At 40.8% G+C, this 14,628-nt stretch overlaps 1 protein-coding gene across 5 annotated transcripts in view; it reads right to left on the bottom strand.

The window, feature by feature from the left end:
- CPNE8 (copine 8) overlaps positions 1 to 14,628 on the bottom strand; it is a 204,851-nt gene that overhangs the window by 61,076 nt on the left and 129,147 nt on the right. For all 5 annotated transcript variants that reach the window (XM_090042068.1, XM_090042066.1, XM_090042067.1 and 2 more), the window contains 2 exons: positions 10,931 to 10,984; positions 8,506 to 8,567 (listed from right to left, as the gene is read on the bottom strand). In XM_090042068.1, the coding sequence (XP_089898194.1) occupies positions 8,506 to 8,567; positions 10,931 to 10,984 (116 nt within the window). The remainder of the gene's footprint in view (positions 1 to 8,505; positions 8,568 to 10,930; positions 10,985 to 14,628) is intronic.

The raw sequence follows: 14,628 nt of genomic DNA, 5'->3' as shown, positions 1-14,628 counted from the left end.
TTTCCTTTCCCAGTCTTTCCCCCTCTATTCCTGCATTCTACTCACAGACTCTCAAGCTGCACTCTCTCAGCTCAACCAGTCCCAGTTTCAGCTCCTCCTTGCCTGGTTTCCAGTCCCTAGCCTCCTCTTTCCCACATTCCGGTTCAAGTTCCTACCACCGCTCCCTGCACTCTTGCGCAGCCAGTCACAACCTTCGTTTTCCCTCCAGGGATGGTCTTGTCTGATGACTTGATCTATTCTTTTCAGTCCCAGCCTATAGCACCTGGGAAAGCCATGACAAAAAAATTCAACTTTCTCTGTAGTCTTGGACTAGAATGGGGAAAGCTCAGTGCCTCTGTGACTAACACAATCTGATCAGTATTAACAAATGCAAGGAAAATTAACCATAGTAAGTCACTGCACACTGTGGTCACATATGGGAGCCATGAGAGGTCTAGGTCTGTTCAGTGAGGATAGGCTCTTCAGAAATTATAGCTGTTAAAATCTAAGAAGTCTCTAATGAGCAAATGAAAAGAATGATTATTTTCCCAAAAGCTTAAGAACTTGGCCAAATTTAGGCCAATTTACATAAGTGCAGCAAAAGCCAAAGCCCCAATTCAGAAGTCACAGTTCAGCCAACTTTCAAGTCCTTGCTCTAAAGAACAGAGGCACTGGATCAGTTAAAAAAAAATAATGATCTGCAGCCCTTTTTCTAAAATGGGCAAAACAATTCATTTCCTCCTCATCTCATTATTAGAAATGATTGAACCATTTTGTCTGAAAATTTTCCAGAAAATTCAAGAGACATTCAGCATGTAAAATTTCAGCCCAAACAGATAATATTGGAAAAATTAAAGGGAAATGAAAACAGGCTTGCTGGCAAATGTCAAGCAAAATTAAGAGAGAGTATTACAAGCCCTATTTATACTGTTCTTTGAGAAGCAGTTTAAGCTACGGGAACATGCAGAATCTCAGGTCTGCACATGCATAACATTATTAGTCTCTTTCAGAGTCAAGGTCAGACTTAGTATATCTTATACACTCAAGAGTCCAACAGAACTCAATTGGTTGTTCAGTGTGAAAGAAATGCACTTAGGCCAAGAAAGTGGAAAAACAAAAATGAAAGCATCTTAACAGCTTTCAGCGAAGCATAAGGCATGGAATATTGATGAGTGCCATAATACTGCAACTAAAAAGCTAGTTTGTAATAAGTCTTTTGATCAGTTGTTGCCAGCCAAAATTCTGAAGCCTGACTCCAATATTTTGTTTCACATTTGTTGTGTATTTTCATATTAAGAGTCTTAATTTGTGATAGCAAAAATCAGCTAAGTTATGGAATATCGGCAAATATACTGCAGTTCATATACACAGATTATACTATATTTATTCAAATACAAGATGAGGTTCACCCCCCCCCCCCCACGAGAAGCATGAGGGGAAAAAACCCTCATCATGTAACCACATACAAGGAAACCTCATTAAATACACTGCTGCCAAAACGAGCATGTGTTCAGTCATGGGTGATTGGTGCCGCCTTTGTCAAGTGGGGTACGTGCCCCCACAGGTGATCTCACCGTGTGGAGGGACCCCCACAGCCAATCCCGCAATGGTGGATCGCTGCAGCCGCTTCTGGGAGCAAAAAACATTTAAAACTATGTCTATGACCAAATCACTGAATCTTTTCCAATCGATTTCATAGACATTAGGGCTGGAAGGGACCTCGGGAGATCGAGTCCAGCCCCCCGCCCAAAGCACAGGAAGTCAGCTGGGGCCAGAGGCTCCCAGCAAGATAAGCATCCAATTTACTCTTGAAGGTGTTCAATGTAGGTGCTTGAACCACCTCCGCTGGCAGACTGTTCCAGACCTTGAGGGCTCGGACAGTAAAGAAATTCTTCCTTATGTCCAGCCTGAAACGGTCTTGCAGTAGTTTATAACCGTTCGACCTCGTCATCCCTTGGGGCGCTCTGGTGAACAAATGTTCCCCCAGATACTGGTGGTCACCCCTGATAAACTTATAGGTGGCCATCAGATCACCCCTGAGCCTGCGCTTTTCCAGGCTAAAGAGCCCCATAGCTCTCAGCCTGTTGTCATAAGGTCTGTTTTCCTGACCTCTGATCATGCGCGTGGCTCTTCTCTGGACTCTCTCAAGCTTCTCCACATCCTTTTTGAATTGTGGGGCCCAAAATTGGACACAATACTCCAGCTGCAGCCTCACGAAGGCCAAGTACAAGGGGAGAATGTCATCCTTGGATTTGCTTCAGAAGCATCTATGGATGCAAGCCAGCGTTTTGGTCACTTTACTAGCTGCAACGTCACATTGCAGGCTCATGTTCATCTTGTGGTCAATGATGACCCCCAAGTCTCTTTCTTCCGTAGTGCTAGCCAGCGTAGCACTGCCAAGTCTATAAGGGTGCTGCAGGTTTTTCTTCCCAAGGTGGAGAACCTTGCATTTTTCGGTGTTAAAGACCATCAGGTTCTCATCTGCCCATTTGCTGAGCCTGTCCAGGTCAGCCTGGATCACCCTCCCATCTTCTGGTGTGGATGCTTTGCCCCTAAGTTTGGTGTCATCGGCGAACTTGGCCAGTCCACTTCTGACGCCAATGTCCACATCATTAATGATTTGGAGGGTTCAGATTCGATTCAGAGAGATTAAAGGGTCTCCTGATTCGATTTGGATTTGGAGATTCAGCCGCCAAATGGGGACAAACCTCTCATAACTACAAAAATGCATGGTATGAGTTTTAAAAGTTTCAGCCAGAATTGTTTGTTCTTCCATATATTGTTTACAATATTAATTTCAGTCTCCCAGTTGTCTTTATGCACTGTAAGCAACTGCCTAGAAACCATGTTCTTGGCTGAACTAAACAGAAGAGTTGAAAGGAGGCAAAATATGATTTAATCTATAAAATTCTACTTGGACTATGTTCATAAAGATTCTATAATGCAGACCTATGATGGCAAATGACCTACCAGGAATAGTAAACTTTTTAATTTTTATAAAAGGTACATGATTTATAGAAAAAAACCCCCAAACCCTTGATATTACATAATATAGACTTGAAGACAAGGTTTACAATGCTGTTCAAGACCTATTATAGACTGGGACTTTGAAATCTCAAACAAATATAATTTAAGATTTTATAATCTCCAATATGCTTACAACTGAGATTATCATAAAAGTCATCCAAGTTTAATATTTGGATCTTTATAAAGATCCTAATGCTTTGAAGGAAACCCTGAAAAACATTTTCTTTTGAAATGGTGTAATTTTGTCTATTTTTCTGCTTTCATCTAATAAAACAATTACATATCTCCTAATGGCATAACAGAATCTTAGCTCTTCGATGTATCACCTATGAACCACCTATTAGATCATCTATGCAATCCCATTGTGCATTACATTTCATTCCGTCTAATCTTTACAATTTCAATTAATAGAAATTATATGATGACCCTCTGACGACTGTTCCTTTGTCTAACAGCCACCATAAAAATCTTTTCTAATAGCACTACATTTTCCTTTTCTTAATTTGATCTCATTACTTACAATTATACACCAAGGTCACAGAAACATGATGGGATAAAGCAGCTAAACCCCCATAATTACACAGCAGTGGCATCAAAGTCTTTGTTCCCTCATTTCATACATGTGGATAATTGAAACTATGGATGACAAATACATGTAACAGTTCAATTTGAACAGTGGACGTTTAGAGTTTCCGATTCCCTGGTAGGTTTGGGCATCTACTTCTGACAACCTGGAGGCAGATGAGGCAGGAAAGTGTTTCTTCCTTACTCTTCACCTTTTTGAGCAAGTGAAGGTATGGCTAATTTTGTAATGGGAAGGTGGCTGAATCCCTGATTTCTCATGCTCACAAAGTTTTGCAGCAAGTAGTTGCTTCATTGTAGATTGTTTCAATATTTTTTTTCTATTAAATGATCAATAGACAACAATGTTGGTATCAAAAAAATTATCCTTATGCCTCAGTCAACACCATACTGAGATAAATTAGATTGTTCTCTCTCTCAGAGCTGTTTTAAGTTATTTCTACACACAGACATACCCTGGCATCAATTTGCATTTGTCCTTGGGTTTAGAAAGATTGTTTTATAACCATGTGAACTACAAACTTTGGTACAAAAGTCTGCTTTGGATTCCCTAGCTCCTAGGGCCATGTTCCATTTCATTCTACTTGCCAAACTAACTTGGGTCATTCAAAGAAACAGGGGCATTCCCATCTCAGCCATTATCTAATTCCCAGGCCATACTCCCCACATTTCATAGGCATTTTATACTTTCTGAAGTTTTTCGGATAAGAATGTAGATTGCTATTCACCTCATAGGATCAGGCAAAGAAGAATAAATCAAATTTTAATCAGATGTTTATTTCTAATAAACTGACTACTTAAAAGTGGGAAGCATTAAGTGTCTGATTTAAAAAAAAAAAAATCAATGGATTTATTATAGTGAACAAACCCAGATACAAAGATTTGATATCTTTATTGATATGCAATAAAAATCTCTGCACCCAAGTCCATTGTACAATTCATTGTTAAGTATTATAGCAGAGTGCAAGGGGGAGTGAACTAAAAAAAGAAAGCCACGAAAGAAATTAGTATCTTATCCAAGACTCTTTAAAACCCCCCCAATAATATTAACATTTAGAATGGCACATCCAGTTAGATGAAAGAATTCAAAACAAAACTGCATGAAAGCAGGGACTTAATATTTTAGTTCCCATTTGTTAGTTAGGATCTGTCAAGAATTCCATTATATGAATGCTAACCCTAACCATGTCCAATCAATTTTAAGTAAGTTTTGAATATGCAACACTGTATCGATATCTAGCTTTAAAAAGCGAATACTGCATTTGCTGCAGGATCACCTTTTTTCCCCTTAAGCTAACTAAATGAGAGAGAACATGACACTGACACACTACAATTTGTTGACATGTTTCATAGATTTCATAGACATTTGGGCTGGAAGGGACCCTGGAGGATCATCAGGTCCAGCTCCCTGCCCCAGGGACAGGAAGTCAGCTGGGGTCATAGGATCCCAGCAAGATAAGCATCCAAATGCGTCTTGAAGGTGTTCAAAGTGGGTGCTTTTTTGTTACTATACAGAAAAAAAAGAGTGACAAACCTGTACTCTGGACTAAAACTAAAATAATGAAATTATACTTGTTTAAGGATGAAATGATTCTAACCTTTAGTCTTAAGACTAACGATTAAAATCATATTGTATATTATAGTTAAAAAGAAACAAAAAAATAATTTACAGAAATTAAGGATTTGGGTTCCCCCCCCACCCCAGAATACTGCCTTGAGACTCCTGGACAGCCCACATAGAGCTGCATGAATCTTTGGTCACGATTTGATTCGACAGAGATTCGGCTCAATTCAGTAGCCAAATCTTGGATTCTGAATCAAATCAGGAGACCCTTTAATTTCTCCAAATTGAATCGGAACCCTCCAAATCAATTCAGAGAGATTTGGAAAGATTTGACAATTTGGACATGGACACAGCTTTAAATGTTTTTTCTACATACCTCAACATACCAAGTGGCTTGTGAATGCTGAGATACTGGGGCAGATGAAGCGTCCCACAGGAGCACGGAGGTGGGGGGTGGTCCGCAGTGCACTCGGCAGCAGACTTGGAAGTGAACCAGAAGCAATTCCGGTCCACCAGGGAGTGCACGGGCCCCCGTGTCCCCTTCAGCTTGGTGACTGGTGCCTCTTGGGACTGGGAGGCACCCGGGGTCCCCCTGAGGCCGAACACTGAGTTGGGGGGTTGCAGAGGGGTCCCCCTGCATGCTCGGTGGCAGACTCAGAAGTGAACCAGTACTCCCAGTCCAATTCCAGGTTCACCACTGAGCATGCGGGGGACCCCCTCCCCCCCCGCACTCCTGTGGGACGCTCCATCCACTCCACCATCATAGCGTTCACAAGCTGGTACTTTGAAGTATATAGAAAAAACATTTAAAGCTGTGTCTATGGCCAAATCACTGATTCTCTGAATCAGCATCGAATCTTCAGATTCAAATTTGGCTGAATTGAATTGGGACAGTGATCTGAATCAATGAATTGAATCACTGTTCCTGATTCAGGCTGAATCCAAATCAAATATGACCCATTTTGCACACCCCTAGTCTACAGTACTAGCACACAGCTTTCTTCCACAGAGCCTGGGAAACAAGTAGGAAGAACTGGAAGTCCTTGCACGGTTATGAAACTAGGATGCGATTGGAATAACAGAGACTTGGTGGGATAGCCTGCATGACTGGGGCACTGCCATGCATGGGTACAAACTGTTCAGGAAGGACAGGTAGGGGAGAAGAGAAGGAGGAGTTGCACTTTATGTAAAAGAGGGATATGATTGCTCAGAGCTCCAGTATGAAACTGGAGACAGGCCTGTTGAGAGTCTCTGAGTTAGGGTCAGAGGGGACAGCAACAAGGGTGATGTGGTGCAGGTCTGCTATAGACCATCAGACCAGGAGGAAGTGGTAGATGAGGCTTTCTTCAAAAAGCTAGTGGAAGCTTCCTGATGACAGGCCCTGGTTTTCATCGGGGACTTCAATCACCCTGACATCTGCTGGGAAGGCAATACAGCAGTGCACAAGCAATCCAGGAACTTTTTGGAGAGTGCTGGGGACAACTTCTTGGTGCAAGTGCTGGAGAGGCCAATTAGGGGCCATGGTCTTCTTGACCTGCTGCTCATAAACAGGGAAGAATTGGGGGTAATGTAGTAATGGTTGGCAACCTAGGCAGCAGTGACCACGAGATGATTGAGTTCAGGATCCTGAGGAAAGAAAGGATGGAAAGCAGCAGAGTGAGGACCCTGGACTTCAGAAAAGCAGACTTTGACTCACTCAGGGAATTCATGGGCAGGATCCCAAGAGAAGCCAGACTGAGTGGGAGGAGTCCAGGAGAGCTGATTGTGCTGCCAAGAAGCCAACTATCCTGATGTGCAGGAAGACTAAAAAGTGTGGCAGAAGACAAGTTTGGCTTCATAGGAAAGTCTTCAGTAAACTAAATGAAAAAAAGGAGCATATAAGAAGTGGCAACCTGGACAAATAACAAGAGAAGAATATAGAAGCATTGCTCAGGCATGCAGGGATGAAATCAGGAAGGCCAAAGTGCAATTGGAGCTGTAGCTAGCAAGGGATGCGAAGGGTAACAAGTAGTATTTCTACAAGTATGTTGGTAGCAAGAGGAGGATCTGGGAAAGCGTGGGTCCATTACTGAATTGGGGAGTCTGCAGCATGGGACAACAGGAGATCCCATGGCCAGTGAACTCAGGGTAGGGGGACACCCATCCATGCACATGGTAGTGGTGGACGGGGGTTGCCAGCATATACATACAATGTAGTGGTGGGAGAGGCTACCCGCACATGGTGCTGTAGTGGGGGCTGCCAATGCATGCACATGTACACACGCACCCCCCCCCACACCCACACAGAATAGCAGTGGGGGGAGGGTCACCTGCGCTTTTAAAGTCCAATGAGCATTGTTAGACATACAACTATGGCCACAGAGTAATGCCCTGGTGCACCTAGCAAGGGAAGATGTTTTTCCTTTTGTAGTCTGAATCTGAAGAGGAATATGAAATATTTTCTAGCAAGAGAGGTGCAGTACAAGTAGTTATAGGGAGAATTCTAGAACAGTTCACTTCAAGAAGGACATGGACTCATTGGAAAGAATCCAGTAGAGAGCAAGAGGAATGATTAGAAGCATGGGAAGCACAACTTCCGAAAAAAGCTGAAAGAAAAAGGGTTATTTGGTCTGGGGAAAAGAAGACTCAGGAGGGATATGGTAACAGTTTTCAAATACCTCAAGGGAGATTATAGATAACTGCTCCTTGACTGTTTAGAGAGCATAAGTACCTCATCTATTTGGATCACTTTCTTGGGGAAAGATGCCTACCTTTAGGGAGTGTTGTAGCCTAAGTATCAGGCATCCATAAGCCTGATCTGCATCTGACCCTAAAGTCTTTGGACCATTGGAAAAGTCCAAATTTTGCACAACCTCCTCTCATAACATCAAACCCAGCTTCTGTTCTCTACAGCAGCTTCATACAGCATACTGAGAAAAGTTCAAGGTCTTTTTCTTATTTTTGAAGTGCTCAATAATCTGGGCCTAGAATATTTAAAGAAGCTACCTAAACCTCCATGATGAAGACTTTGATCAACTACTCAGCTCCATAGGGACACTGGAACTTGTCTGTGTAGGCAACACAGCTTTCATACTAGAAACTGTGGAATCAACTTTCATGGAAACTAATAGCTAAAGACAACATCACTTTTTGCCCCGAGTGCATGATGCACTTTTTCAGTATTGCCTTCTTTATTACTAAGACACAGGAATGTGCAGATTTAAAAAAAGCTAAGCCAAACCACAAATACAATTTTCTATGCAGGTAGGCAGATCTTTCTGTAAGTTTTTACCTTTTGTAGCAAGAGATATCTTGTTACAGATAATAACCAGTTCTTAGTGAATTATATACTGACAGCACAATTAATCACTTACCCGCCTTTAATATAATCTAGAAATGAAACTTCTGTTTCGATTAGGAAGGAAAGCAATGTTACCTATAAGTAAATACAAGAGAATCAGTCATGAATTGTCATTCTTCACGTGAAACACAAGTTACAAAAAAAAGTCAGGTACAACATTTTTAGAAGCTAATAGTTATGAAATTTCTCCCATTATAAGGGATCAAAGGAGAAAATATGTTCATCAAATATTTCCAATAAATGTCTCCTGGAAAGATGGAGACATCATGAGACAAATAATTTCAATGACTTGGTTCTTATTCTAAAGTGAAAGAGTGTGGGATGAGGAAGAACTTCAGGGAATGTTGCTTCACATGAGATAGAAAATAAACCTGGTGGGAATCACTGTCACTGCAAGTTGCACAGTAATGTCAAATGTTAAACCTAGTTGACCCATTACACAAGAACTTCAACCGTAATTGACAAACTATATTAAAATTACCTACATATATTACAGATCACTTCACATTTTAGAGTAAAATAAGAGACCTTTGGGTAATGACTTAAGTCAACAACAAAAAACCCAATGAATTAAAAACATATAGAACAAGAAATATGTTTTATTTTAAGTAATTTCTTTCCCTGCCTATCAATGTCAAGCTTAAAGCTTAAGCACTTTCTTCTTCACCAGCTTTCAGTATCCTAAGTCTAAGTCTGTTCTGTTTTACTTATAAAGTAATGTGAAGTCTCCTCACAATAAGGGAAGCCTCTCAATGAAGACAGCTTAATTTAACTAGGCAAAACAAATCTTAATGACTGAGACACAGACGAAGCTTACAGGAGAGGCAAACAACTTTTTCTTTACCTCCAAGACAACCACAACAGAAGACATCACAAAATCTTTATTATATATAATCAGTATTCAGAAAATCACTGCTACTACAGCACTAGCTACCTTTCTCTTTCACTTGCTCTGACATGCATCATCTCTAAACTTTGGTGATCTGAGAATATGAAAGCTATAAGGCATATTCTCCTTTTGTGAACTAAATTCTAGAGGCTAGTAATAGTTTGCTTGAATGTAATTTGTAAATTAAATATCATCATTTTAGATGGTGTATGGAAGGGGGAGGCTGTCTTATTACTCCATCAGCTTTTCATAAAAAAAGTGCACTCATAGTTGTTTGCAAAGTATGAAGGCATGTAGAAACAGGTATTAGAATAATTTGATTGCACAAATACAAGGAGACTCTTTTTCGATAGCCAGGATGGAAATGGACATATAAAATAACTGTACTTTTTCTTTTTAGAGAGTGGTCCTTAACAAAGCTTCATAATCAAATTCTATTTCTACTTTTAATACAGATTTAACACAACAGTTTGGTTCCTTGTTTCCTTCAATGCCCAATACATTGGTGCATCATACTACTACTTTGCAGCAGCATATTAAAACCTACCCATATGCCAACATGAATACTAACAAAATGCCAACATGAAAGGTAATTGTTCATTGAATAAAATCCTTACAAATTACTAGACTTGCTGGTTTAGCCTATTCTGAATTGTTTACGAATATGTATAGAGAAGACAAATGGTACTTGCTCTGTTTATAAACAAAATCATAAAAAGAACCTGAAAGCGAGGATTTTTTACTTCAAGACTGCAATCCTGCACAAAAAGTCCTGCCACTTTACTGGGGCTGCTCATATAAGTCCAAATAAGCAATGTGTATTTGTAAAATTAGGGCTCAAATTGGTATTTTGGTTCAACTTTCTGAAATGGAAATTCTCGACCATTATATTTATTCTTGATTTTCCTGGATGCCTGAATATTACATCAGCATTGCAGATTTTATAATAGATCAAACTGATCACAACTGAGAAAAAATGGGCTCCTGTCTTATTAGAAAATAAACAACATTAGCTATCAGCTTGTACTTTAATGAATAAAAAGAACAAAAACACTATTAAAAAGTGTAGTCACTGCGTTTCTTAACTTTCTTTCTAACCCCAAATTAAAGACCTAGAGTCTTCCTTGTTAAACCACTGGAGGCATGAACACTCATCCCTGTTTTGTTCATTTCTCAGAACACAAATGAATAAATACACATTTATACAAATTCTTAAAAACGAAATAAATTTTAGATTTCAAATAAAAATCAATATTGTCCAGCCCAACAACTCCGCACTTTTGGCTTTTACTATGCTATGCCTAATTCTGAACTCCCAGGGAACTCAATGTTACATTTTGGATAAAGATTTTGTAGACATCAGTCATGTAATCAGAGAAAAGGGAAAGAAGAAAAACTGTTCTAGGAAATGTTTAATGTTACATTTTTAAAAGATGGTATTGCTTTTACACTGACAAATTGTAGCTTGAATACATTTTATTTGAAGGAGTTCAAGCTCGGAAGGAGTTTAAGTTGGGAAGGACAATTACTAAAAAAAGTATTCACTTACTGTTCCAGAATTAATATACTTTTTCTTTTTTCCTTTTTTCTTTGGATTTATCACCTGGAAGAGTAAATGAAACCAACAGAAATAATTTATGTATCTGACATACTGAAAATTGTTAAGATGCTTTAAAGTAGTCTATCCAGGTACATGCTAAATATATCAGGCATACAATTCACTTGTGGTCCCCAGCACAGGGGCACATGCTTGTTTCAGAAAAACTGAATTTAGCTTCACAATAACCCAGTGTCTAACATGCTGTTAGTTGCAATATACAAATACGGAATGAAGAACAGAGAGATTAAAGCAAATAATGAACATCAACTGTGGATGTCCCATCTGAGATGCCCATGACTGTTTTTCAGGGAACTTAGCATTGTATAGGATTTTATTTGGTCAGAGTTCAGCACTCACTGACATCAGATGCACTTCAGAGTTTGATCACGTCTTCAACCAGGCTCTGGAAGTCTCGTTTCTTCACCTGCTAAGCTTTATGCCATTGTCCTTCCCACTTCTAATCCATTATCTCTCAGCCCCCTGCCTCATCATGCCTAGATTTGTTTCTTCACCCTTCTCCATTCTACTTGGACAGCAGGAAAGGATCTCCTTACTTCCAGTTCTGGTACTTTGCACAACAGCAGCCTCTGGTGGTTATGAGGACCCACTACAAAGAAAATACTATTATGAGTATTTTCTGCTGTGAGTACAAATACTGACATGAGTACCTGGCAGCCCTGCTTGGAGCTTGCTCAGTTGCTCTACAAGGATGGTAGAAATGTATCATCTGGCCAGTATATAGGTACTGTGTGAGGATGGCATATTGTCCAATTCTTCACGGAGATGGCATTTCCAACAATGATTTCTGTTGAACCACCTACCATATTTTCGATAGAGGTCATTCTGAGAAATGAATGAACCATTTTTCAGAACATTTTCCTAGTTGTTACATACCATCCTACACTGCAACATATAATATGGATCAAACAACATATAATATGGATCAAACTACAGCCTATACTCCAAAAAAAAAAAAAAAAAAATCTTGGGAGAAACCCTCTCCCACCTTCCCACACCTGCTACTGGCCTTCAAACAACCCCCAAAACTGGCCCAACTTGCCAGTAATTAACAGACAATAGATATGACACAAGCCTTCATTAATAAATTCAAAACCCATCAATACCTCTTACTATTACCATGATCAACCTCCCCTACAACAAAACCACCAAACTCCAAGGATCCTACACATCTATTGCAGAATTTGGTATGCACCAAATACCCTCAAGAAAACTATGTGGGTGAACTAGACAAAGACCGCACAAGCCAAATGAACTCTCACAGAACAAATATAAAGGACAGATGCACAAACACTGATAAGAGAACATTTTTCACACAACAACTGTTCTCTTTACTGGTACTATATGATTTAGGCCTACATATGTAAGTTAGCGTAAGTCATGTCAAGTTTCCATTTTGTTGATGTCAAGTCTCCATCCTGTCCCCAGGGCTGGTTCTGTAACCCATAACTCACACCTACCCCTCCTATGCAACTTGGTTCCTGAATGAATGGGGATGAATGAGGGTGCTTGAGAGACAATGGCAGTACGTCTAAAAATAGCTCCCTCTGAATGACCGAACCATCAACACCAATACCGGGACCAAGGACCCAGCCCTTGGAACCACCCTCAGCATTCAAGAAACAAAAGATGAGGCAACCCACCATTGTTCCAGGCTGCACATGCTCACTAAGAACACCTGAAGTCCTCTGGAACAGGACTGAACTTGCCTGGACAGGCCCTCCCATAGGAGATCAGAGGTAGTCTGCCCCATCAAAAGGGGTAGTGAAGACTGACTCCTTGGGACACCCTCCCCATCTGGACCAGCACCATGCCACACCACCTATCCACCCAGAGGCCCTGCCAGCAATCCCCTCTGGACAACGCCTGTTGGACAAAGACCTCTTTCCAGCCTGGATAGGTAGCTATCACCCCCACCCCCTCTTCAACCAAGGACTTGGGCTCTGCTTCTCTTCCCTACCTGGACTCCAACCCTTCCACTGAGTCTCCTTCTCCTGGGTGTGGGTGTGGGGGTGTGTGTGTAACTTCATGGGGCTGCGTAGCGTATTGTCTGTTTAATAAAACTGTTATTTGGACCCCTAAGTTGGGTTTTGCTTTATTATGGTTTGGCCCTGTTCCAATCTCTGCTCCTCACCCCTCTAACTTCTGTCTCATTTCTCCCTCTCCTGCTTTTGGCTCACTGCCACTTCCAACACCTGTCCTGAGCACCTCTTTTCCTCCAACCCCCCTGTTTCTTTGCCACCATCTTATCCCCACTGCATTTTCCTTTTGCCCTGAGCAACAAGGTTTCTGCCTCAGTTTCCTTCCTGGCTGTCTCCTCCCTGCCACCACTTATCTCCCCCCCCCCCCTCCCCAATATCTCAGCTGTCTGCCTCAGTTTTCAGCCCCAAACTCCCAGGTTTCTGTCTCTCTCTCTTTCCTGGCCACCAGGCTGTTTTTTGGGGTTTTTTTCTTTCCCTTGCACCAGTAACCTCAAGTAATCCCAGGGCCACTTGATCTTAAGTAAACCCAAGCCTCAGTTCCTCAGTCAGCTGCTTCTCTCCAGTCCACCAGTTCTAATCCTGGTTCTGGCAACTTTCACTCCCTACACTTTAACTCTCTCTCTCTCACTTTAACCTTCCCCCAAGTATCCCAGGTACTCCAAGCACACACATACATACCATACCACCCAAGTTAGGAACTTACCTATGAGTAGGTGGGTTGTGTGTGTGTGCATGTTATATGAATTAGTGATCTGTGTATGCATACTGAGTATGTGGGTATTGACAACTGATTTTTGTCTAATTTTTAGTGTGTATGTGCTTGAATTGGTAATAGGTATGCATGTACCTAGGCTGGTTTGGATGTGTATGTGCCTGAGCTGGTAGAGAGAGAGTGTGTGTGTGTGTGTGTGTGTACCTAATTGATTTCTGTGTTTGTATATGCAATTGTGTCACACCCTCCTGTCTAACAGCACAATAGTGAGATCCTCAGAATTGGCCTGACCCCACAGGGCAACAGTCTAGTGGGCACATCTACGTGTTCATTAATGTGCCATAATTATGATGCATTAAATTAATGTACTGTAATTGGTGCTACTGTGCATTAGCGCACATGAACACTTTTTGTGTGATGCTTAATGCGTAATGGACTAATCTACTGCGCATTAGCACGCTTTTTGCCAGCTGCACTAATGTGCAGTACAATTAGTCCAACAGGCATTAACCATCTTGTATAAATATACCTACTGTCTGCCTGCAGTGTCTGCTAATGTCTCTTTTACTCCACAAGTAATAATTTTTTTCTTCTTGAATAATTTTGCTCTTCCACTAATCAGATTACCTTTTGAACTCCACTTTTCTTGCTTTACAGACACTCCTTATAAGATGTTTTTGCTTCTGTTTTACAGTTCTTCTTCATTCCTTTAAGCAGTTTGCTTTCATTTATGTTTGGCGTAACATAGGCTTTTGTTCTACCTGCTATTAAGCTTAAGCTAAATCTGCTTCTTGCCCCACTGTGAGGAAGAGAAGTATGTGCCTGAAAGACTGTCAAACTTCTTTTACAACTATGTAGTAGCGGTGCACTGATAAATTGGTGCCGTATCAGATTGGCACCAATAAAAGGAAAATAAAAATTATCAGCTATCAGCA

Source organism: Crocodylus siamensis, chromosome 4 (genome assembly GCF_052110815.1).
Source record: "Crocodylus siamensis isolate JL-2025a chromosome 4, ASM5211081v1, whole genome shotgun sequence".
In the NCBI taxonomy this organism is placed as follows: Eukaryota; Metazoa; Chordata; order Crocodylia; family Crocodylidae; genus Crocodylus; species Crocodylus siamensis.
Note: the sequence above shows the minus strand (reverse complement) of the source record. Positions and strands in the feature narration are given on the sequence as shown.